Raw genomic sequence first — 27,097 nt, forward strand, 5'->3', positions numbered from 1 at the left:
GCCTAACACAAAAACGTCCTAAAGTAAATGACAAAATTGTATTTTGTACCAGAAGACTTCTGTGGTTTTGAAGGCTACAAAAGGAACATGTGCACTGCCTAGGTTAGACATGAACTTAGGCTTGCAGAAGCAGACTGGTCAGATCCTTCCCATGAAAATAAAGACATACAAAGAGCCTGCAAATGGAGAGGGCAAGAGAAAGACATAGTGCTAAAAGAAAGACAAAGTTTCAAGAAATAAACCAACATTTACTCAGTTATTTAAATTATCTTGAAATATTGAGGGTTAAAAGAAGCTGTCATATTGGATGAAGCTTTTATAAAGTCTTTATGAAGTTCTGTAAAGTTACTTCAAAACAGCAATATACAGTGTGGAATATAAGATAAGTGGTCACATGATAGCAAACTAAACATATTTTACTGAAATAAAGCTGTTTTCCCTAGTATACTAATCTAAAACCAGGCATATGTATAACATTTACACTGGTGAAAATATCTTTTTAAGTAGAAACTCTCCTTCATTTATTCTAAAATACTAAGGTGATTTCCTAATATAGTTATAAAGACTTTTTTCATATAATGACATCAAGGGTCTGCCGGATTCTGGAATGGTTACTTTAGAGCAGTTTTACTTACTACTCCAATTTGAAATGTAAGCAAAAGATAAGGCTAGTCAAAACACCATTAGGTCCACTTTGTCTCTTCTATCCCTGCTGTAGCCTGCTGATGCAAGATTTAAAGTAAGTTATTTGGACATGATGAGATCAGCAGCTTCTTATTGTGAATTGGCATTTTCCTGCTATATCTATAGTTGGAAAGTTAATTGTCTTCACTGTAATTCCTAAAGGTCTTCTCACTAGTGAAGAATTTATATTAAATGTAAGGCCAACCCTTCACTGTTCCAGGACTAACACTCTGATCTACTGGCCATTTGCATAGGAAGGGTTTTAGTGGTTTTAGTTCTAATAATTTATTGTTCTTGTTAATAGGGGAACAATGAGTACACAGCAACTTTCATTGCACTTCCTGTTCATGTAATTTTCCAGTCACCCTCAAAACATTTAAAACAAAGCCCATTTACTTAAATAATTTTCTTGAAGTGTATTAAATGTTTTAGGACTAAACAGTAAGCCTGGTTCCCGAATTAAAAGAAAGCAAAGAAAACCCCCAAAAGCCAAATGCAATACAATGTGAAATGTGAAAAGAGGATTTGCAAAATTTTCATCTTATGAAAAGTATTACAGCTTTCTCAATTTCAAAGACAAATAGCCTTTTCTCTTTCCAAAATAGTTATATCTAAAACCATATTAAAGGATCCAGTGTCCTCTGATGCACACATATAATTTCAATTAATGCTAACTGGGAACTATATACGTGTAGTAGGAGAAACGAACGCTATGGCTGTATACCATGAGGGATGTTGGTAGCCATGAAGTTCAGTATTTTGGTTTATGGTTCGAGAAAAGAAAATTAAGCCATGATCTCTGTGGATTTCCCTGAAATCTGATTAAAAATCAAAACAACTGTGAATATTTATTGTTAGTTTTGACTGACAGCAATTGATTGTTCAAGGAAACAACTTCATAAACAAAGACATTCCCCTTCCACAGAAGAGCAGGAACTATACAGGAGTGCATTTGGATTCATAAAAGTGTTACTCAAATACTAAAGTAAGCATAGCTATAAATGAAATACTTTCAATAAAACCATTATTAAATTTTAATCAGACCCACCAAATTTCTACAGCAAAATACTTTTAAGAACAAAATGACCTAGTTGAAAATGAAATAAAAAGTGTGCCCACCAATTTTAGTTCTCTGAGGACTAGTTAAAATTTTTTTTTTGGAGCCTTTCCTCTCTATGAAATTTCTGTCTATCTACTGGAGATTTTTAAAATACATATTAATTCTGTTTTGCTTGCATGATTACACTGTTGTCATTTATTATTATTTCTTTTCTTTTTCAAAACTAATGGACAGTTTTTCAGCTAATATAAACTGGCATAATTATGTTGGTTTTTTAAATTAATCTATACTGATACTAGCTCTTACTTATTGACTGTATTTCCCAGAAATTTTGTGCTCTCTCTTCCTCTCTTTAATCTACTGTGTCCCCTCAGCTTGCTTTCTGATCAGGAAATGAAAAGGATGTTATAAAATTCTTTCTGGAAATCTGTCATTCACCTTTGAAATACTAATTTTTCTATGCATCATTGAAATTTCTTTTGTTGTGATTACATAAAGTCATATATTGCAGCACAAAGAGAAGTGCTACAGTGAATAGCAGAACTGATGAATGGGGAAGAAGGATTTTCTTACGGCAGGGTTCAGAATCCATTGCTTTTCCTCTGTCCTCAATGAAGACAAACTAAAGGAGACAATGGAGTGGATTCCTGCAAAGCATCTACTAACTTACAAAAAGTAAGAGAGAAGGCCTTTGTTACCTGCAATGATTTGAACCCACATTGCTGCTACTCAGAGGAATATCCTTTATCATGGAGGTATACAGAGAATTTCAGCAAAGGAGACAAACTCCTAAACTCTCTTTTGTAATTCCATTCTATAAACTTTTAAAACACTTATTTGAGTAAGAACCGAAAACCAGGTACCCACTTAAGTATCATGACCAATTGCCTATATCCTACATACATCCAAGTCCAGCTCTCCTCTAAATGTACACACTAAACATAGGTCTCTGGCTTCACAAGAGTGGTGTGTTCTTATTACATCTAATCTTAGTGCTGTATTACTTTTTACAAAATATTTAAATATAAGCTGAACCTGAATGATTGACCACGTTTCCTGGTAATTAGAATGCTGAAACAAATCCTGCTACAGCTGCTTGGTTTGCCTTATTAGGTAGAACAGCCTTAAAAGTAGATATTGAGGACCCCCACTATGACTACTCAGACAATCAAATTTCTGCAAGAAGGTGAAAGAATTGAACTGAGGCCTCTTACAACATAGCTGAATGTTACAGCTGCAAAGCATTTTATTTAGAAAGACTATGAATCTAGCCCTCCTTGTCCTTGGCTTTTATCAGAAGTATCTGATGTTCTAATAAAGCATTTCATATTGAATGTTTTTTCCCAGACACCAGACATTTTTGTGTTTGCCTTCGTAAGACAACCCTTCAACAGATGGACATTTTTAATCCAAATTTTAGACTGACTTCTAAATCAAAGGTATTTATTTTTCCGATGCTGCTTCAAACCGTAGGTGACCAAATGATCACAGGCTTCAGGATTCATAATCAAACACTAGCAATATCTGCATCCTTTTACACAGAAAAGTATTTCCTTCTCTGCTTCTTTCTTGATCTAAAAAGGTGACTGCTCAATATAAAACAGTACATTCTTGCTGTGGGGATTTGCTCAGTCTCTGTATTCAGAGACACACACAGATGTACTGTACTCCTGCTAGCCCTGCAGAGACCATATAGCCACATAAGAAAGGAAATTACTCTTTCCTGCCAGACTATCAACAGAATAGTTAACTAAGCTCTGAATGCTGAATGTTACTACCTTGACCTGTACTGAGTTGCACTTCTAAAAAACCCTGGCCTTGAAATATTGGCACCACTGAAGTCAATAGATACTTTAACAGAGCACAGTTGTGGGACTGGCAATTAGGAGACAAACAAAAGCATAAATCCAAGTGACCTTGCATGCTCCCAAACACTTTTTACTTGTTAACAGAACACATTTTTTTCAGGAGTCACAGGGATAATAAAACGGATACAGTAAAAGATAAAAATTGATCTTCAAAATGTTCATTGTACAACAACTTCCTAGAATAAATCTGTACTTCAGACTTCATATTGAATTATACCTTCAGTGCAGGTTAAGGGGAAAGGCTTGGGGAGCAAAACAGGCTGACCAATTGGGGAGGAGGGGTCCCCAGATAAAAGAAGAGAACTTTGTCAAAATACTAGATTCTATAAAAATTCTTGCAGAAGTAATAGTCATATCTTCATTCTACATCACCATTAGAATGATTGTACTCAAAAAAACTACAATATGCTTACATTTAAATGCTTGAAACAGACAGGAAACTAAATGAAAACATAAGACTGTCTTGTGGATTATGTTTAGCTTAAAAGATTTGTTATGAGCTGGAAATCTAGTCTTTCAAAATTCTGGACATATTTATATTATACAATTTTTAATCTCAGTCCTAAATGGAGTTTATCAAAGATCATCTATGTGTTTATTTACTTATGTGTACTTCTTAAAAAGATGAATAAGAATATTAACATTTTTAGACACTAATATTGGAATGCATGTAATACAAAAATGAACCCCATTTTCAAAAAAAATTCTTGAATGCCCTTTGTAAGAAAACAGAGCATGTTCATATTCAAAATTAAAGAGAATTTACTTTGTGACCTTCATTAAAGCATTCTTCAGACTGTTAACTCATCATCACGTTACTTTTCTAAAGACTAGAATATTCTTAGCAATACCTATTCCCAGTTAAAAACAATACTATGCAAGCACATGTGATGAATTTACTGTTATTCTATAGTATTTAAAGTTTTTGAGAGAGCTAATAATACAAACACGCATGTTTGAATTAAATGTAATTATGTGAGGTAATCCTTTGATGTTTATAACACCAAACCTCTGTATTTTAGAACCAAGTTGCTCACAAAACATATGAAAAGTTGATATATATAGCAGAATTTGCCATTAAACTTCTTAGGTTACTCTGCTCATACCACCAGTGATTTACCAAGATAACTAGAGTGCTTTCTTGTAGCTCTGGGATTATAATGGGCTTTTTTGCAATTACAGCAATTTGTTGAGGGAATATAATGTGAAGGAAAGGAAAGAACAGCAAGGAATAAATATATGCACGTATAAATAGGAAAAAAAATCTCATCTGTTCTGGTTTTACCTATTTCCAAGCAGTGAAATGAACTCTTACTTTTTTTGTTACCTAAATTTCAGAACTAAGCTTAAATAAGTTGGAAAAAAAACCCACAACACAATTAAACCCCATATTTTTACAACGTTCTGAATTGCCAGATTCATTTGTTATACACTGCTAATTTGTTAAATCTGGTTTTCAGCAATTTCAAATGTCACTTCATTTAAAATTTCATTTTACTAGGTATCACTTATATCAGGTCCATGCTGAGTACACTCTGGTAGTCAAGGAAGAGAAAAAAAAAAGAACAATATAAATTCTCTCTTTTCATATGCATGCTTTTTCCTGAGAAAGTTACAAAAAACAAGCAGTCTTACTTTTGTATTCCAGGTGAAAACCAGCTGCTGCCACACTAATGTCAGAGTGAAAATGCAGGTAAAGTTGATTGGAAGTGCTATTCAACAATGCTGGCACAGTTGTACCTGGAAAAATAAAAGTTATGGAATAAACTGTAGCATGTTGATATATCAGAGTTTTATATTGAAAAGATATAACCAAGACTGAATCAGACAGGCTCATTTTCTTCTCATTATGTGCGTGGAAATCTCAAATATTCTATGTTCTGCCTTGTTTTCTCCAGAAGCTGCAAGAAAATTTTGATTACAAGTCATGATACTAAGAGGCTATGTAACTACAATCAAACAAGATCCCATCATGTTCAGATGAAACTTCATTGACTTGGATAGAAAGAGGCATAAACAGAAAAAAATCACATAAGTAAAGGATTTGATTATGAGAACAAACTCAACTGCCATGTGACTTTTTTCCACATGTATAAAAAGCCTGCAGTACAGAACAGAGCAGTCCAGATTATTCCTCTGTGTCCACTTCACACATTCTTCCCACAACTATATTTCAACCACTCATCCTAACTCCGAGAGCATGACAGAAATTGAAGAAGCAGGTGCAGCATATTAAAAAAAAAAAAAAAAAAAGACATACTAGCTTTATCTAATTCAAATAACTATAATAAAATTGTGTGCTGCTGCCTTCAGTGTGCACTACACAACAAGCTTATCACCAACCCTGGACACATTCTTTGCCACTAGCATTGCTAAGTCTGACACAACATTCTCTGTTACCACATGACTACTATGTAATGCACATTCTACAGACTAAACCTGGAACATCTACTGAGGCTAAAAATTACATCATTTTCTATGATTACCCTCAAAGACAGTATCAAGTAGCTAATGGACTTCAATGGTGGTTGCATAAGAAATACTTTCATCTCCTGAGGGGCATTTGCTGTTTCTATAGCAACTGTGAGCAGCCTAGGTATGAGCTTGAAACTCGGGCTTCAAAAGAAAGAATTATCTTCATAAGTCTACAGTCTAAACTAGGAAATGGTAAATACTTTTAAATCTAAACCTATATTAAGCAAAATCTTGTTATAAATAGTGAGGACCTAAAGGATGAGAAGTCGGACTTTAAGGAAGGTTTTATTGTCTGACATTGAAGCTCAAAGTATGGAAAGTCACAGACAGTACAGAGCATTCATATCACACAATACTTACCATGGAATACAGAAAATTGTGAAACACCTTCCTGGAGGGAGGACTTTTCACACTATCCATACAGAATTTGAAATATATTTAAGGATGTTTAAGGTGTCTATTCTGTAAGAATGAGGATGTTGACTCAGAATGATGATACTCTTCATTGAACAAAATTGCTCTTCTGTCAGTTCTGTTCCTTTGTAGGATCTGCTAACATTTAACACCAGTCTTTTACTTCCTTAGAGGGTGATATTCAATAAGATGAGAAATTACATCCTATTGTACTGTGAGAAACAAATAAGGCTTCAGTTTTTAATTCTCATAACTGCCACATTCAATGGCATAGTTCAGGCTGGCAGCCTGTCACAAGTGGGGTCCCTCAGGGATCGATACCAGTCCCCCACACTGTTTCAACATCTTCATAAATGGTCTGGATGATGAGATTGAAAGCACCCTCACCAAGTCTGCTGATGACACTAGACTGGGTGGTGAGGCTAACACATCAGCCATCTTACAGAGAGAGAGACCCAGACAGGCTGAAAGAGTGGATTAGAAAGAACAGTATGAAGTTTAACAAGGACAAGTGCAAAGTCCTGCATGTGGGTCAGAATGACCAAAGAGCCCAGTACAGGCTAGGAACTATGTGGGTGTGGAGCAGCCTTCCTGAAAGGGACCTGGAGATCCTGGTGGGCAACAAGCTGAATATGAATCAGCAGCGCACTGCTGCAGCAACGACGACAAATAGGTTCCTGGGCTGCATCCAGAGGGGCATTACTAGCAGACAGAGATGTGATAATCCCACTCTACTCAGCACTTGTCAGGCCACACCTGGAGTACTGTGTCCAGTTCTGGTCCCCACAATTCAAGAAAGGCACAGACAGACTGGAACTGGTGCAGAGGAGGGCCACAAAGATAATCAAAGGGATGGAGAACCTGCCTTATTTGGAAAGGGTGAAGGAGTTAGGTCTCTTCTCCCTTGAGAAGAGAAGGCTCAGAGGAGGGCATCATCACACATACCACACACAATACCTTTAAGTATTCCAGTACTTAAGGGGCAGCTGCAAAGAGGACAGAGGCTCTCTCGTCACAGGGAGCCACATGGAGCAGATAAGGGGCAACAGGTCCAAGTTGCACTGGGAGAGGTTTCATCTTTACATTGGAAAGAAATTTTTTACAGTGAGAACAATCAGTCACTGGAACAACCTCCACAGTGATGTGGTAGAGTCCCCATCACTGGAGGTTTTCAAGGTGTGATTGGTCAGAGTGCTGGACAATCTCATCTAGGATCCCTTTCTCACAAAAGGTTGGACTAGATGATCTTTTGAATCCCCTTCCAACCTGGATGTTCTAGGATTCTATGATTCTATGATCTAACTGAAACTTTATTGATCACTTACCAACATCTGCTTCTTCTGGGACTGGGTATATGAAGCATGGAAGATACATTTTAATGTGGCAACCAGATGTACTATCCACAGTGTCCTAGTTGTTCTGGACTTCATTTATCATCAATAGAGAGAAACAGCACTTAACAGGCAGAAGCAGATTTCATAAATAATCGCTTAGGTACAGGTATGTCCATGGTAGACATCTAATACTCATATAGTTGGATACCATGTTAGGATGCTGGAGTCTGATTGACTTCTTAACCTCTTGATTGAGAATCTGTGATGTGGAAATCTCCTCTCTTAGGAGGCAGTAAGTGCATGTCTGCCTCCCTAAAGGCTTATAAGGGAATGACAAGTTTTCTACTTGAATTAATGTTTAATTATGGCATTAATGTAGAAAATTATGTCCACTATCCCTTTCAAGTGTTAGTAATTACAACCAAGAGCAATGTATCTCATTCCAGAGGTGAACACTACACTGTATGTGTGAAAGGCTGTCTAGGCGTCTAAGAAATTTCTAGACCAAGAATGGAGATTAATGGTCATTTTAGGCATTTCTTGGATTAGCACAAACATATAGCGTGGACCACATTCTTACCTAATTTCTTTCTAAATTTAACTACCATCATAAGAGTACATTCTCCAGGTGTCAACCTCAATGACTACTGTATTTGCATACTCTCTCTCTATACGTCTATACACATATATATGTGTATTTAAGTACATATACATATGTAAAAGAATGTCAGGTGTTATCTGCATTTCCAATTTTAGATGGAGCTGTAGCTATACTTAGTCTCATTTTTTTTCGGTTTGAATATACCATAGTCAAGTGAAGCACCAGTCCCTAACTAGCAGTTCTAAAATACTGGTGCTTTTTTGTCTTGTTTCCACCTTTTTGTTCATCGCAGTTTATTAAGTAAAATGATCTCTCACTTAAGTTCAAACTTAATACTCTCAGGAAAAAGCAATGTGTTTGTTAAGAATATCCTCTCACTCAGCTACTATGTCTATAACCTTCACTAAGGAGTCCAGGATAGACTTCACTTTGGCATATTGATGAAAGCCTTTCTGTCCTTTCATCCAAGGAATTTCCACTCTGTCATAATTCCATTCTGTGACACAATTGGCAGCACAGCATATTTACAAACATTTGTGGGATTCCTAACAGTTATCCAAGTTTTACAAATCTTTTTGCATTTTCAGCTTAATGGACAGGCTTCATGTAGGAGCTGCCATTACTAAGCTACAAGAACAGAGTATCTCTAAATTCAGTTGACAATTTTGTAGTCTTATAAAAAATGCAGACTTTAGAAGAGTAAAATATTCTTGGAAGTAAGATGCCCATATTGGACTGAGGAAGTGGAAAATATGAGACTACAGCTGTTAAGGACAATCATGGAAGATCACTCACCTGGTGAACTTAACATGCTTATAACCTGATCATCATTTAATGAAGCTCTTTTTTTCTTTAACTTCATATTTTTAAATAAATTCACCTCCTTTTGGAAAGCAGGATGGCTATTGAAAAACAGGGAATTAAACCATTTTTCCAAATGAAAAATGAAGTATAGTTCCTTTCCAAGAGAAAAATCAATGCCAGTTACAGCTTCTCTTTTTTTTTTTTTTTTTTAAATATAGCAAGAACAATTCTATCCTGTTTGTAAAAACTGTTACCTTCCCAACTGAGAGAATTAAGAGTAGATCTGTGCAAACAGTCCCTTAATTTTATTAAAATATTCCAGGTATAACTTTATTATGTAAACTTGGAAACATGTCTACTCATCACAAAATTATCAGTAATAATATGAAAAGAATTAGCTCTTTCTCTCATTAATGATCCTGTTACATTCAAGCATTTGGTAAGGCATCTAAACTTCATTAATTAATCAAAAATCTGCTATACCTATATATATTCTGTAAATGGTACAGCAATTGTTGTAAAAGAGTGAGAAATTATTTTGATGGTTGTCTTTTAAAGGCAATGTTATTTTCATCTCCTCAGGATCCACAAGCATTACTTTGATGGACCAGTAATATTGAAAGCAAAAATAATTTGTAGTTTTCCAATTACTCTGAATGTCTGTCGACACTGTCTAGTGTCATCTGGAAAACGTGGCCTTACAAAGAATCTGTCTGCCCACCAAAAGGCATCACCTGTCAATATTAGGCACAGGAAACTAAGTGGTTCATGGTTCTGTTGCATGCCACAAGAGCACACTTGGAGAGAATCTCTCTTGGCATTAAACACATCAATCCTATGCACAGCAGCTTCTTTCCAAGATAGCTGTACAAGAATCCATGTATTCTGCCACCAGGCAGACAGCAGCACAAGGTACCTTTAGGTCTGTTAACACATGGTCTCAGACTTTTTGTTATAGCTTTGTTTATGAAGCCCCTATCGCTTTCCCCTAAAATAGCATCCTCACAAGCATTACTGTAGCATAAAAAGAAGAAAAATGCCCTGATATTTCTGCCACTCACTGAAAAAAGATGACGCATGGGGTTAATCCGAAAAGGACAAGACACTATGTAAGGGCCCGGATTGCTCTAGCAGACAGCCCTTACGGGCCCTGCCCAGCCCCTGGGGCCTGCCCCCACCCTGCCCACGGCCCCGGACCCCATTTCAGCCCCAGAACCAGGACCCCATTCAGGCCGTCAGCTCCTGCCCCAGTGACACCACAGTAGGGCTGGTGTCCAGCTCCCCACGACCCTGCCCTGCCTGGCCATGGGCCCCGCTGAGCTGGGCGTACCCACAGGCCCGTGTCCCAGCCTGGCGTCAGCCTGTTCTGGTCCCCAGGGAGATGCCCAATGCCTGGGACTGGGGCTGCCCCAGTGCCCCCCAGCTGCCCTGCTCCTGGCTGGGGCAGTGGGATGGGCCCTGGCTGCCAGGGCCTGCCCTGCAACCCCTCCATGGGGAGCCCCCATTGCTCCCAGCACCCCAAACCCAGGGAGCTGCTTGCCCCTGCTCTGCCCTGACAAAAAGAAATGGTATAGTTATCTATCTTTTAAAGTTTTCCTTAAGGAACAGACTCCAGTGAGTTCACCTTTCCAAGTCAACACCATGACATAGTTTAGCAGCACAGTTTAGTAAGCTGTTAGTAATTAGTTGCACATATGTTCATCTTGAATGCATATTTACAAGACAGATGAATTCACAGAGAGTGAAGCAGAAGCCAATGGTATTGTACAAGATTTAGTAAGAGAGAAATGATACCTTCTGAATGTTACCACTTATGAACTTATGCCTGGAATTCAGTTTCAATGTCACATTACTGGTTCAGTTTTGAGAACAGCAGATTTCTTTCAATGTCACATTACTGGTTCAGTTTTGAGAACAGCAGATTTCTTTCAATGTCACATTACTGGTTCAGTTTTGAGAATAGCAGATTTTATGTCATGTTTAAATATTATTCATTAGACCCTTCCCATACACAAAAATTCTTCATTTTAAGTCCAACATTCATTATACAAGAGAGAAAAATCCACAATAAAGTTGTGCTACTCTATCTTCAATGAAATATTTCTAATACAAAAACCTGCCTTTTTCAGTTTCTCTGGAAATTAGGAAGGATTTAAGCTAAAACAAGATGACACACTTTTAGTATAGAATACGAAAGCGTTTTGAGTCTTGAGTATTGTTAAATGGAATATTGTTAAATGGATCATTTCATCAGTTCTTTATCCAATGGGTCCAATATATTTGCCACATATTTCACTTGTCAAAAGCTGATTACATTTCATTATTTCTTTCTTCCTTATTGCCAATTGAATATACAGCATAGTTAATGGCATTTAAGGAAAAATGTTATAGCCTTTTGTACTGGGTCTGGCTGGGATAGAGTTCAATTTCTTCATAGTAGCTGGCATGGTGCCATGTTTTGGATTTGTGATCAAAACAGCATTGATAACACAGAGATGTTTTCGTTAGCGCTGAGCAGTGCTTACACAGTCAAGGCCTCCTCTGTTTCTCACACTGTCCCACCAGTGAGTAGGCCAGGGGTGAGCAAGAAGCTGGGAGGGGACCCAGCTGGGACAGCCAATCCCAACTGACCAAAGGGATATCCTACACCATATGGAGAATATCTATCCTTTAATGGATACAGAAGGGAACGTAGCAACCAGAGATGAGGAAAAGGCCGAGGTACTTAATGCCGTCTTTGCCTCAGTCTTTAATAGGGAGACCAGTTATCCTCAGGGTACTCCACCCCCTGAGCTGGAAGGTAAGGATGAAGAGCAGAACATAACCCCCTTAATCCAGGAGGAAATAGTTAGTGACCTACTATGCCATCTGGACACTCACAAATCTATGGGACCAGATGGGATCCATCCAAGAGTACTGAGGGAACTGGCAGAGGTCCTTTCCAAGCCACTCTCTATCATCTATCAGCGATCCTGGTCAACAGGGGAGGTCCCAGAGGACTGGAGGCTTGCCAATGTGACTCCCATTTACAAGAAGGGTTGGAGGGAGGATCCGGGGAACTACAGGCCTGTCAGCCTGATCTTGGTACCAGGGAAGATTATGGAACGGTTTGTCTTGAGAGCACTCACATGGCAAGTCCAGGATAAGAAGGGGATCAGGCCCAGTCAGCATGGGTTTACGAAAGGCAGGTCCTGCTTGACCAACCTGATCTCCTTCTATGACCAGGTGACCTGCCTAGTGGATGAGGGAAAGGCTGTGGATATTATCTTCCTTGACTTCAGCAAGTCCTTTGACACTGTCTCTCATGGCATACTCCTTGAGAAACTGGCATCTCATGGCTTGGATAAGAGTACTCTTCACTGGGTGAAAAACTGGCTGGATGGCTGAGCCCAGAGGGTTGTGGTGAATGGGGTTAAATCCAGTTGGGGGCGGGTCGCAAGTGGTGTTCCTCAGGGCTCGGTGTTGGGCCCTGTTCTGTTTAGTATCTTTATCGATGATTTGGATGAGGGGATTGAGTGCACCCTCAGCAAGTTTGCAGATGACACCAAGTTGGGAGGCGGGGTCGATCTGCTTGAGGGTAGGGAGGCTCTACAAAGAGATCTGGACAGGCTGGATTGATGGGCTGAGGCCAATCGTATGAAGTTCAACAAGGCCAAGTGCTGGGTCCTGCACTTCAGTCACAACAACCCCATGCAGCACTACAGGCTTGGGGAAGAGTGGCTGGAAAGCTGCCTGGCAGAAAAAGACCTGGCGGTGCTGGTTGACAGCCAGCTGACTGTGAGCCAGCAGTGTGTCCAGGTGGCCAAGAAGGCCAACGGCATCCTGGCTTGTATCAGAAATAGTGTGGCCAGCAGGAACAGGGAGGTGATTGTTCCCCTGTACTCGGCACTGGTGAAGCTGCAACTCGAGTCCTGTGTTCAGTTTTGGGCCCCTCACTACAAGGAAGACATTGAGTTGCTGAAGTGTGTTCAGAGAAGGGCAACCAAGTTGGTGAGGGGCCTGGAGCATAAGTCTTATGAGGAGCGGCTGAGGGAGCTGGGGCTGTTTAGCCTGGAGAAAAGGAGGCTGAGGGGAGACCTTATCGCTCTCTACAACTACCTGAAAGGGAGTTGTAGTGAGGTGGGTGCTGGTCTCTTCTGCCAGGTGGCTGGAGTTAGGACGAGAGGAAATGGCCTCAAGTTGAGGCAAGGGAAATTTAGGTTGGATATTAGGAAAAATTTTTTTACTAAGAGGGTTGTCAGACATTGGAATAGGCTGCCCAGGGAAGTGGCTGAGTCACCATCCCTGGAGGTATTCAAAAAGCGAGTAGACAGGGTACTTCAGGACGTGGTGTAGTGGGCATGGTTGATGGTTGGACTCTATGATCTTGAAGGACTTTTCCAACCTAAATGATTCTATGATTCTATGGCGTCATGCTCAGCGTATAAACTTGGGGGACAAAAGAAGAAGGTGGGGGACGTTGGCAGTTATGGCATTTCTCCTCCCAAGTAACCATTATACGTGATGGAGCCCTGCTGTCCTGGAGATGGCTGAACACCTGCCTGCTGATGGGAAGTAGTGAATGATTTCCTTGTTTAGCTTTGCTTGCACGTGCAGCTTTTGCTTTACCTATTATATCTCAATCCATGAGTGATCTTACTTTTACCCTTCTAATTGTCTCCCCCACTCACTGTGTGGGAGTGAGCAAGTGGCTGGGTAGGGCTGAGCTGCCTACTAGGATTAACCCACAACACTGTTTAATATGTAAATTTTGAGGTGCAACTTCAAGTTATTTACTTCAATATCCAAACAAATAATATGGAGTAAATTTTTTTCAGTTGATCATTCATTTCGTTGCATAATCCAATACACATCTATACTTTAATAGTTCATGAAGTCACCAGAGAGGTGAAATTCCACAAAATGCTTTAGCTACACCAGAATCAGCTCAGGCTTGTGATAGAGTTCATGAGTCTGGGATATTATTCATGACTTAATCTGAGATATCTTTTTCTCTTGGTTTGGTTTATAGAACATGCTCTTTCTATAAAAATTGTCTTATAAAAAAGGAGTAAAACTATATATGCCTGATGTACACGTGAAACAACAAATTACATGGTTTGTTATGTCCCAATTGTAGTAATTTGTTTTGTTCTCTGAGGCCTGGTGAGTTTGGATGAATACTGAATGCTTCATCTTTTTCCTGAGAAAGGAAGGCTAACAAGGATAAACTAAATCAAAGCTATCAAAGGAATCTCCTTGAATGTGAGTACCAATTTATATCACTATATCTTCTCTATGGTGCAGGTAGATAAGATAAAAGAAAGAAATTTTTTTTGAAAGTAGTATCACCTACATCCCACTAATCAAAGCTACACATTTTCATTTTGGTATCATATTTTCTTCTTAAAATCTCCCTTTGCATTTGAATATTGGCACATTTACAACACCTGAAATCTCCTCCCCAAAATGAGAAAGTTTCATAATGATATCACAGACGATGCAATACAAACATACTCCTTGCCTATACACATGAACAAACAAAGACATGTTCTCTCACACACCTATATATAGAACTGTATGTTTAAATCATGGAATATCCTCACCTGAAAAGCTCCCAAGACGTGGTGCTGTCATATCTCCACCATCGTATATTTCAAGAGAATCCCAATTATGTTCAGTGGCAAAGCTGATGACCTGGATCTGTAAAACATCACCACAGGACTTTTTAAACCAACTAGCCATATGTATTTTTAAATGTCCTAGAAGCAAAAAAATAAAAAGAGAACATGCCCTAAAGAAAATATAAATAAGCAGATCCAAACAGAAACACCTGAGTGAAAAAATGTAAATAAAACATTAACCTTCACTTTTTAAGTTGTCTTAACTTTTAGAAAACGTGACACTAGATAAGTAAGAAGGATTTTGCACATATGTTGCATGATTATAAATAATCACTCAAAGTGTAAATGAGCAGATAATCAAGACAGTTGCAGACCTCTTAAGTGTCTCTCTGATGTCCTAGCAGATAGAAAGGGTTGGTATTTGCATACCAGACTGAAGGATCAGGACCTGCTTTCAATACTCTACACAGGTAAAAGAGAGAGCTGCTAGTTAACCGTTTCACATTCATTCCTTCATGTAAAAATAAAGTAACACAGAATAAAGCTAACTAAAGAATAATACTGAGAAAAACAAAGCACAAATAATTCAAGTACCCAAAAAAATGATCTTAAAGATTGCAATTTTCTGACACTTCTAGAGATATAAACAATTACTTTTTAAACTGAACCACAAAGTAGTTAATATTCCATGCTTGACAGAATATAGACTTGCCTGAATACCTGATCCCTCAGTCACTATGATTTTCCACACACAGTTCAAGCTGTTACCATAAGGTTCAGGGTAACCTGGTGAAAGAATAGTACCTCTCCGCTCAGTAAAATTCCCACTGCATGGCACTGAAAGAAAGCATTATCATAAATTATTACAAAACCTAAACCTCTTCAGAGAACAGAAAACTAGTAATAATTTTACTAAGCTAATTCTAATAATTCTCCTTTGCAGCATAAACACATAGACATGAAGCAATGATATGAACTGAGAAAGCAATGTTATCTAAAACACATGAACAATATCAAGCTTAAGATACAACCTGCATGAATAAACAATTCAGAAGTGACCTTCATTTTGAGTGTGTACAGCCTAGAACAGCCTAGCAGCACAGCCTAATCGTGTCTTACCTGAGAGTAACAACAAACTGTAAAGACATAACATTAACACAATCATGGTTGACAGAAATCATGTGAACTTACCCACAGCCTAAGATAGTTCCAATATTGGATCTAGCTGGTAAAGCAGTGTAGTACATTAAATATTTTTACTGTATAAGCAATTGCTTCTTTAAGGTTCAAGAAAACAGTACTAAACTAAACAAAAAACAGAATACACAGAAAATAGGACACCTCCCCAAGGAGGGAGAGAAGAAAACCTTTCAACATCTACCTGAAAAAATCTGAAGTGCTAAACATTATCCCACTGTAGGTCTATTAACAGACCGAATAAAATTAGCTATACTTAACAATGCTATCATTATTCAACGTACACTATGCTTCTACTTGAAAAAAAGAAATCATCTTCCTATGTGTGATAGAAATATACAACAAGTACTATGTAATAAAACTTCTGGAGAATTAAATTCTGTCCTGTATTTCAAGCTGTAGATGAGTCATGAAAATAATGAATGTTCAAGAAAATGTGCATCACACTTGTTCATATAATCTAAGTCATTATACGAAACACTATACTGCCTACCAGCCAGCTGGTACTCAATTACTTTTTGATATGGAAAACTGCTCTTTTAAATTGGGCATGACTGATATTAATCGAAGGAGAGTGAATATATGTGTTAAATACTATTTTCTGAAACAGTTCCTGAATTCTGATTCAGAGACATGTGTGACAGAACAGATGACTTAAATGTAATTGCTTACCTACACAGCTTGGTACTGTGTCATTCCACTGAGCTAAGGCATTAGGTACAGACTGACATCGGATAGCTTTTGAGCCTTGTAGCAGATAGCCAGGACTACACTCAAATCGAACAACAGAGCCTGCTGAAAACTCGGAGCCGATTCTCCTTCCATACCTAGGCTCTGGAACTGAGCTACACTGCGTATCACTTGTGCGTGGAACAGCTGTATAAAGAGAGAAAGAAAAACCGAAAAGATGCCATGAATCCAAATGGCAGTCATCATTTAATAGACCACTAAAAATGCTCATTGTTTCCTGCAGGACAGAGCTTAATTGTATTTGTTCCTTTTATTTGCTCTGCTCCTGTACTCTCTAAGAATGGCCTAATGCTTTCACAGCTGTTAGCTGGCTTGCAGTTTTGGGCTGTGACCATGTACAGTCACGTGAGTGCCATGGAAGCTTGGAGAGCAATTGACTTTGGAAGCACATCCTTAGGCAAGAGAGGATCAGTGGATGTTTCAGCTGGCCTCTTTAATGACAGGATACTATACATACCACCTATTTTACTTATTAAATATGGAAATTTTGGCTCCTCATTAGAAGCCAAGAAAAATATTATGCTGTAGATAATCAGCTATAAAACTAATGTAATGTTACACAAATAGATGATTTATCATATTGGAGAACACAAAGTAATAACTGTGTACCCTCATGGCTATTTCAGTGTTTACAGTTGACAACAATTATTTTTACCAATAATTTCTGAGAATTCATAAACCTGATGTGATACAGGAACAGTTAAAAGACTTTAAGCAACATTTAAAGAGCAAAATAATTAAATTCATTAGAAGCCCATGGGTTTATTTTCCCTTTGGCTTTGTTATTTACAACCACTTCTTTATAACAAGCTTTTTTTTTTTGTACTTACTGACTGTTGTGCATGTTGTTTGTGTATCAAACTTGTTTTTTCTACATTTCATTTTGCCAAAAATTTTAAAAATATATATATATTTATAGAAAAAATGATAGAAGTATAATATGTGTGCAGTATCATCTATGTTTTACACTATAATAAAACAAATGTACATTAAAAATAATCTCTTTAAATATAAGCATTTTTTCTGCGTGAATGGCATATTCAAAAGCTTTGTTTGATCAGTTTGGTTTCTTCAAGAATTAGTTTCAGGGGATCACTGCATCTAGATATGTGTAAGTGACACCATGAAAATTGCCTGTCATTTGGTCCTTAATTAACAAAGACACAGAATGGCACCAGAAAAAAAAAAGCGAGGGGGGAGGGGGAGTGGTGGTGGTTAGACTTTATTCTTGGTAGATTTTCAAACATGATGTTTCTGGCTTACTAACCTATTTTAAGACTAGTGTAAAAAGAATCACGGTTATATTTAATTTTATTTTACATCCTTACATTTTCTTTGCTGGCCTGTAATGGTGAAGAGCAGTATTTCCATCTATTCACGTGCATACCTGTGCAGACACACACCCTATTTGTTCAGCTACCCTGGTCACTAAGTAAAAGACAAGGTGTGTGGAGTCTATATATAATTATTTTCATATTGATAGCTTTATACTTCTCTTATTTCTTATACTTCCATTTGCTCTATTCAGAATCATAATTATTTAAGTGCAGCAGTTTTAAAGCACTGGTAAATGCTCTATAAGTTAAAATTTATTGACAAGTTGGATACACTAACTTAATCCTATCTTAAATCTAGCATGAAATACACAACACAGTTTTGCAGAACATTGGAAGTTCTCATTTATGACTACATTAACATTGTGTTCTACCCGTTTTCTGTATGGCTACTGAGAATAACAGTTAGTTTATGCAAGTATTCAATGTAGAGAAAAGCTTTGTCAAAAAAGATTTAGAAATAATTAGTACTAGCAATAACAGTACAATACATGCTCTTTTTATTAATATGCAGTGGGTTGATTTGTCAGACAAGGTCATACAGATACAGTAACACATATTTTCTTCTAAATCAGTAGGCTGGATGGTTGCAGGAGATTTATAAAATGTATTGAAGATTGAAAGAAACGGTCACAGGAAAAACTAACATACTCCTGTAATGATAACTACACAATACAGCAAAACAAAAGCAAACACATTTTTCAAGTTTTTAAAATGGTTAAATACTTTACATAGTATAAACAAACCAATTCCCTTTCAGTAAATTTAATATACCTGCCTTTGTTCAAATAAATGGGATTTTGTGATTAAGTCTTCAACAGGACCTCAATATCACTCAGCTGCTCTGTGAAACTTGTTCATGCATACAGTTCTAACCACAGCAGGAAACTGTCCTGCACTTGTGGAAGGATAATGAAGAAACCACAGTTCAAAGATTTCTCACAGTCACAGTTCTTCTTGATCATAACCTGCAGACCAGATGCAGTCTGCCAGGTCAATCCAACTGATCTAGCCTGCTCTTTCTTATTCTCTTTTGTTGGGACTAATAGTCTTTTCTCTAACAAATGGTCTACCGTACAAGCACTATTTTATTCAAACTTTTTTTTTTTTTTTTAAATTGTATAATGACTTTACACCTGACTAGGTGATGATGGCTGCTACATGGTGATGGCAGAACTACAGCTTCTGCCACATGATTAGGCATTAATCCGTCCCTTGGTCAGGACTACTTGCTTAAATGGGAGATTTTTCATGAGATAAATCATTCACAATCATAATAGCAAAAGGTTGAATACATTGTTGTGGACAAACTAGTTTTGACTTGGGGAATTTATACTTAATTATGCTTAATTTAATTTATTACCAATTAACACAAACCTCTGATGACTTATTCAGAAGTTAAGAAGAAAGAGGACATAAACAACCAAATAACCACTTAAGTAAACAGCTTTCCTTCCCTCTCCCCAGCCTCAAATTCAGTCAAACACCTATTCTCCCCCTTCCTTGTCTCAACTTCCTTGCGTCCATCTTAGTTCCACCATTGAGGTGAGAGGCAGCACAGGAGGTTGGGGTTATGTGCTCTCTTTTTGATTCTTTGTTTTTCCTCTGCTGTACTTAGCATTTTACTCATTTTTCTCTCCAGCTTTTTGCTTCTTCAGGTTTTCATGTCACACTCTTTCTTAGTGTTCCTGCTCCAGCATGGGTCACCCATGGGTAGCAGTTGCTCAGAGATGTTCCCCTACTGCAGAATAGGTCTTTCACAGGCCACCAGCCCCTCTGAGGTGTTCTCACTCCAGAGAGGCCACAGTCCCTCTGGAAGTGCTATCCCTTTGGCATGGAGGGCCTCTTTCCAAGAGTGTGTCTCTAACAGTCCCTTCAGCAGCATCTCCAGCAGCACATCCCCAGAAGCATCTCTGGCCCAAAGCAGTTGTCACTTTCTCAAGCATCTTTGAGAACAGGCACTACATGCTTTTCTGACTGGTGGAAGTTTTGGCATGTGAGAGGTTGTTCATACCAGCTTCAGAGGAAGATGTTTGTGAGTGGCACATGGTAGCTCATGACCTCCTCCCACACAAGTCACCACTACAGCTCCCTGCTAGTTAAACTTTTAGCTTTACATGTGTCTAAACCTTACCTATCTTTCTAAGAGGCTATATGACCTGACTGAAAATTTCAGCATCACTCCTGGAGTATTTTTCATTCACTGTGTGGAAGAAACTCTTGCCCAGCCTTTTATGGGAATACTACCTTTCTCTATTTATTTTTTCACCCACCTCCTCAAGAGGGAGGAAGTTTCAGAAGAAAATCCTTGCTCAGATTCTCTAACCCTAACCTGGTGTCCACATCTGCAGAACCCCTGCAACAGCTGTGCAAAGGTAAAGGACCTTTTTTAAAAATCAGATTAAAGAATATCCTATAATTGTCAGGAATCACAGCTGGCAATTTGCATACATGCATTTGTAATCCAAACATTTTTTTTTGTGTAACTAGCATTTTCAGCACCTCTCAACAAAAGATGTCAAATCATCTGGTTTCATTATAATATTGCCTTATGAAAGTTACTTTCCTGTGAGCAAGCTATCTCTGCCATTATAGCAAATGTAGGGGCATTTTACTAACACTCTTAAATTAGTTCATGTAGCAGAAATACTGCTATGTGGTTCCTTTTCAGACTGAAAGCCACCATTTTAGTGAGAGCGGCCAGTAGGTAAAACAGCCATGGCAGCCACAAACATCCATGGCTGGAGTTGTGTCAGATTATTCAGTTGTCAGCAGGAAACACTCAATGACATGTTCAAATTGACATTTTGCTCAGTTTTTCACAGGTTAAATAAGCCAAGCCATTCACTACAGGAGGCACCATTTTTTAATGCTTTTTTTTTCCCTGTTTTAAGAACTTCAGAATAAATGTAATGCAAGCCGGACATAACAAAGTGAGGCACTCCATACTGCTTAAAATGGAATTTAGATTTAAGTAATCCATGGCAAAATGCAGTAGTTTCAAACATCTATTGAAAATCAGGAAAATAGATGTGTTCCTCTAAAAGGTGACACGGCCAACAGCCCAGCTGAAGTGCCTCTACACCAATGGACTATTTCTGTTGGAAGAGACCTGCAACAATCATCTAGTCCAACTGCCTGACCAATTCAGGACTGACCAAGTTAAAGCACGTTAAGGGCACTGTCCAAATGCTTCTTAAACAATGACAGGCTTGGCACATTGACCACCTCTCTAGGAAGCCTGTTGCAAACCAGGACATAATGTGTCATGGTAACTCATACGGAAATAATACTTAGTTCTGCTCTCTAATTACACTTAGCAGTAAGTCTATGGCTATGTATCTTATTCTTGTCACAGTTTAGATCAACTTAATGGTTAAAGTCACATTCCTCTTTTATTGTTGTTCCCCTTTCTCTTTCTTCCACAGTCCTTCCTCATCTTAGTATGCTAACTTTTGTAATAGTCCTCTCTAAAATCTCATTTGACCTCATAAACTAATTCATGTATTTGTATCGTAGAGCAAGTAGAGGAAGACAAGCATTAAAACCCCATAAATTTCTGGGTGGTAGAAAGGTCATTACTTGGTTTTTTAGGGAAAGAACTCTGTACTGCTGCAGCCTCAGCTATATAAAAGAATATGCTATTGTTTCTTAGGTGATGTCATAGCATGAAAACAAGCATAAGATAAACCCCCTCCAAATATAATTCCCAATCTTAAATGTGACTGTTCCTAGCATATTTCAACATACCTGACCCTAATATTCTAAAAGACTGGATATTCATTCAGTCTGATATTACAGATACCCTTTACTATTGTATGAAATACAAGGAAATGTGGTCATCTGAGAAAAAGAAATGAAGGCACAGATGACATATGCAGCTAGAAAGAAGTTTTTAAGAAAGTGGCATTGCAAAAGCCATTAAATCTGAATCAAAAGCTATAAACCTTATCTGTTGCTTGCTCAAACCAGAATGTGAAATAATGTAAGCAGTAACTTTTTTTCCCCTCTAGACTTCCTTCTAACTTTTGCCTATAGCATCTGCAACCTAGACTTCTCAAGCTGTATCACAGAGATATTCCATTTTCTATAGTAATTATCCTCCATCTTTTAGTAAATGTTTCATACTGCTGTGAAACAAAATTGAAATCAGCCCAGTGGAAAAGTGAACAGGGAAGAAGGTCAACCTGGAATAGAGGGCAATAAATAAAATGATTGACTTTGCAGGCCAGATTACTGTGTTCAATGTGAGAGTGGATGTTATCCTTTGGAGTATTTAAAAGGCTAGCAAGCAGGCAGTTGTTGGAAATATGTTCACATACTTCAAAGGAAGAAAGAAAAATCTCAAAATTATAGAGCTTATTAAATACCACTAACTCATTAACCAATATATGTATACATCCATGTGTGTATTAAATAAAGCTCTTAAGATCTATTTTAAAATATATTAAAAAACCTGCATATTCAAATAGCTTCATGATTCTCCTGGGACAAATAAAGTGGTTTTGCCTGATTCATTTTCTGCTGCTGCAGAGAACACTTCTCATTTGTTAAAATCTATTTCTTACAGTTACTGAAAAACAAGTGTAGTCCAAATAAATGACTGAAATGAGGCATATCATTGTGCTCACCTGGAGACTTACTGTTCAACAGCAATGTATATATACACATACAGCTAAGAGAATTGAGCGTTTGTGTCACTATGAATTCTTTAAAAGCAGCAAAAATTAACTGAACATTTTCGGCATAAGAAAACCAAATAGAATAAGATAGAAAGGTGTCATTCATATGCAAATGGATGATAAGAACTCAGATGCTGAAAGCTGTTTTCTAATTCCAGAAGTTTATATTCCCCCTCTTTTCCGATTAATTGTACATGATAAATTTAAATGCAAGTGATGCTTTTGATGTGTAAGAAGGGCATGTACTGGTATCGTGAGCCTTATCCAAAGCAGACTGTGCAGTCATGGTGATATATTTCTATAAACACAGAAGTTAAGAAGGCTTAAAAACACCACCCAGAAGGAGTTTGAACAGTCCCACAAGCTCCTTACAACTATGGAAATATTCTTGAGGTAAGGCAGTTTTTGCCATTAATTTGCTGTGTCAAACCATGACTATGTTCCAATGTAAGAAAAATATATATATTTTTTTTAATGAATCTTGATAATATTATTTAAAACTATCCAAAACTACTTTTACACTTCAATTTAGTAAAGCTGAAAAGCTAGTATACAATCAACCACAGTGTTCAATGACTGTCTCATTAAGCTTATTGGGTGTGTATGCAATACATCTAGTGAACTGCCCAGAAGCCCCTTTGGGACTGTATTTGTTGCCTGTACAGGCAATGAACCTGTAAGCACTGCTCCAGGTGTCACCAGACTGCATTCTCTAAGACACATGGATCAACTTAGTGTACTAAGCTGCCAGCAGCATGCTAACAGACTTGGGCATGCTGTCTCATTCTTGCATTCCAACTGCAGTGTGCAGACATGCCCATAATACCTCCTCAAATTCAGTTGTGTCAGGAAGAGACCTGCAAGTCTTACATCTGCCACCCACCCTTCAACACTGAACCTGCCTTGTGGTCTCTGCCATACCAATTTTCCCTCCAAGCTCTCCAAGAAGACAGAATTTGTTAGCAGTCTGAATGAAAACTCTTGAAACATCAACTGGGAGTACTGAACAATACTAATACAATTACGCAAACTCTCCAAAACCTTGAGCTGAGCTACAGATATTCATGAGGTAAGCTTGAAGGTGTCTTTAGCACTTTTACCCTCTATAGTATTACACTGAGGAATAGAGTGTGATGCAGGATCCAAGCTAACTTCAGTCAAACTAACTCTGAAACTATAGGTGGGAAAAACACATTGAAGCACAGCTATATGGTTGCAACAACGTTATGCTGCCTATATATATACAGAACTGAGATTTTCATAAGTACTTGAAAATATTTTATTTTTCTTTTCTTTATGTCTTGAGAAAGCTGAAATGAACAGTACTTCTAGAGATAGACTTCAGGTGAATGTAACAAAGATTGTCATAGCAAGTTCTTATGCTGTACTCACTCATTAAGTCAATAACTGTCCATATAGAACAAATCCCAAAATATATTTTTCTATTGTTTTTGTTAGAAAATGATCACTATTTCATACTGCAACTGTAATTGGATGGGGCAAAAATTAAGCATAAAATAAATATTAAGTATACTATTAGGTATAAAAGTACAAAATCTTTCACTTTATTTTTAGTATCTGTTTCAGGTAACTGGACATTTCTTCACTAGTACCACAAGACCTATTTTCTGTGTCATTATAGTGCCCAAATATAAATCAGAAATTGTTGGAATGTTGATATTGTGTAACAGATCTATTGGTTTTATTTTTACTGATTTAGTGAATTCCGAAATGCAGCTAGCAATTCTGGGTGGATTTCCAGTGCCTATTTCAAGTGCTACCCAGTGGCATGTTTTCACTTTCATCTCAGGGAAATCTGGCTTTTAACAGAAATCAAAAATGTGCCCCCTCTGGTCCACAGGAGTCTAGCAACTTACATCCAACTCAATACAAAATAAAGGTGTAGATGATCTTTTGCTTAAAACCGAATATAATAGTCAGTCACTGTGTTCAGAAAACAAGTTTTATAGTATTGTCCCTACTCATTTTAGTCAAGCAAAATACTGGCTAGATTTAATAGATATTTCTATCAGATAATTACATTAAGTAGCTACAACCTGGCCAGCTGCTCACAAACATAGACGTGCTGTTTCTGCATGTGGATACAGAAGCCAGCTTGGGGTGCAAGGACCACAAGATGATCAAGTTGAGGAACCAGCAGAAGGTTCGAATTAAGGTGACCAGACTTTGGCATATTCATGAAGTTGGTACATAGACTGTCCTATGGAACAGGCATGAAGGGGAAGGATACTGATGAATTTTTTTTAGACAGATTTGAGAGCCTTGGAATAAATTATCCCATTGGAAGGGAAGACTGGGAATTTGGGCAGAAAGCCTGCAAGCCTAGACCAGGAGCTTTTGAAACAATTTAAACACGAAAAGGGGACATACCACAAGTGGAGGCAAGGACAGGTAATAAATCAGGAGTATGACAGCATTGCTCAGCTACTTAGAAACAAAAAGCAGGAAAGTTCAAGTCCAGCTGTAGCAAAAAACAGCAAGGGACATTAGGGAAAAAGAGTATAGAGATTACACTAATTACAAAGGGAAGTTCAAAATACATGTTGATGCATGTTGATACAAGCATGGGTATGTTGGTAAACTGCCGGTGGGGGTAAGTGTGGACAACCTAATGAGAAATGATGCAGAAAATATTTAAGTATTAAATGCCTTTTTTGCTTTGCCTTCACAATCCTCACTGTGTACTTCTACAGTCTGAGGAGGACACGAACACTCAGCAGTAAGGAAGCAACAGATTACAAACTACCGAGAGAGGCTGGACATATTCAAGTCCATGGGGCCAGACAGAATTCACTGGAGACAACTGCCATTATGAAGCCAGTCTACCATCAGAAGTAGTCCCTGATGGCTGGAAAAAGGTTAAGACTACACCCATATTTAAAGAAATACTTTCAGACCTAAGAAGAATTCAAAATAATACACTGTGTGAGACTGGCAGTAGTGTCTTCCACCAGAAGCAGACATGTTTACCTTGGTAAACAAAGTGGAACCCCCTGGCTGATGCCCCACTCTTAGCACTGAATCGCAGAAGAATTTGATTAGATGTAGCCAAAGGCAATGTCTCTCCTACAAATGAAAACAGAAAATGAATTAAGTACGCAAAACAGAAACAACAGTTACAGCTCTTCAGTATGTGATCAAATATACTGTTAAAATACATAGGTCTATGTTTTCCTCTATAGTTAAAGAACACGTAAATAACAGTGTATAAAATTAAATTTGCCATTGGAGGTTTGAAAACTTGTCAGAATAAAAAGACTTCATGATTCAACAACATAAACTTTCTGACATTTACTGCAGCTGTTGGAACTAGAGCTCCAATAAACTACTTGTCTGGGGAACCCTACTGTCATCTGGGGCCAAAATCATTAGAAGAATTCTTGGTTAACTTTTGTCTGTGATTGAGAGCTTTACCTTGCCTTGCAAAACACATTAAACAATTAAAAGTATTTGAAAAATGCCACAGGGGATCTTCATGTGATGTTTACCATTTCAAAACTAAAACGGAAATGAAAGAGAGCAGATCCATGACTCGTTTTATGTAGTTGCTTCAATAAAATATATGGTCACACATCAATTATATTACATTATTAACTTTCTAATAGCATTTCAGATTTTATATATTGACTTGAGGGTTACTAAAGATGTTTAATACACTTTATCTCCTTTCCTGAGATATCTATCTACAGTCATGATAAAAGTTCAGTAACAAATCAGTACAGGCAAAATTACAGTACTTTTACACTGCAAGGATGCCACTCCATATGACAACTCTTTTTATTCTCACTGGATTATATCAACTCATATTTTAGGAAATTCTACTGAAATGAATGATAATGCACTAATTTAAAATATCTTAGATAACTGGATAAATAGGATTTATAATTCTTTCACTTAGATCAGTTTTGTATTATTGTAACTAGTAATTCCACATAACAGAACCCCATCCTAAACTAATGTAAAGCAAATATGTCACAAGTAATAAATAAAAATCACAAGTTTAAATTCCCTGCAATTATTTTCAAATGTCTGCTGTGAAAACAGACATTAGTGTAAACTTTTTTGTATGTTTGATGCAGTAAAATTGGGTGCTTAAATGAGTTGTCTCTTAAATTTAAACATTAAAAAGCAAACATTTTGTTTTGTTGCTGAACTCTTGCCAGTAATTAAACAAATTTTAAAATGAATCTGTGAACTCTTATTATGACACAAATAGCTAGGATTCACCAGAGAGAAATGATAAGCTGAATTTTTCAAATAATAAAATGTT

At 37.6% G+C, this 27,097-nt stretch overlaps 1 protein-coding gene across 1 annotated transcript in view; it reads right to left on the reverse strand.

Annotated features, from left to right (window-relative positions):
• The window catches only part of CSMD1 (CUB and Sushi multiple domains 1), a 1,222,061-nt gene that overhangs the window by 175,577 nt on the left and 1,019,387 nt on the right, over nucleotides 1-27,097 (reverse strand). Inside the window, exons 33-37 of the mRNA XM_075049874.1 lie at nucleotides 25,798-25,893; nucleotides 16,713-16,916; nucleotides 15,556-15,680; nucleotides 14,826-14,922; nucleotides 5,248-5,352 (exon numbers count right to left, since the gene is read on the reverse strand). Of these exons, the coding sequence (XP_074905975.1) occupies nucleotides 5,248-5,352; nucleotides 14,826-14,922; nucleotides 15,556-15,680; nucleotides 16,713-16,916; nucleotides 25,798-25,893 (627 nt within the window). The remainder of the gene's footprint in view (nucleotides 1-5,247; nucleotides 5,353-14,825; nucleotides 14,923-15,555; nucleotides 15,681-16,712; nucleotides 16,917-25,797; nucleotides 25,894-27,097) is intronic.

The sequence above is a fragment of the Buteo buteo genome, chromosome 17 (assembly GCF_964188355.1).
Source record: "Buteo buteo chromosome 17, bButBut1.hap1.1, whole genome shotgun sequence".
Lineage (NCBI taxonomy): Eukaryota > Metazoa > Chordata > Aves > Accipitriformes > Accipitridae > Buteo > Buteo buteo.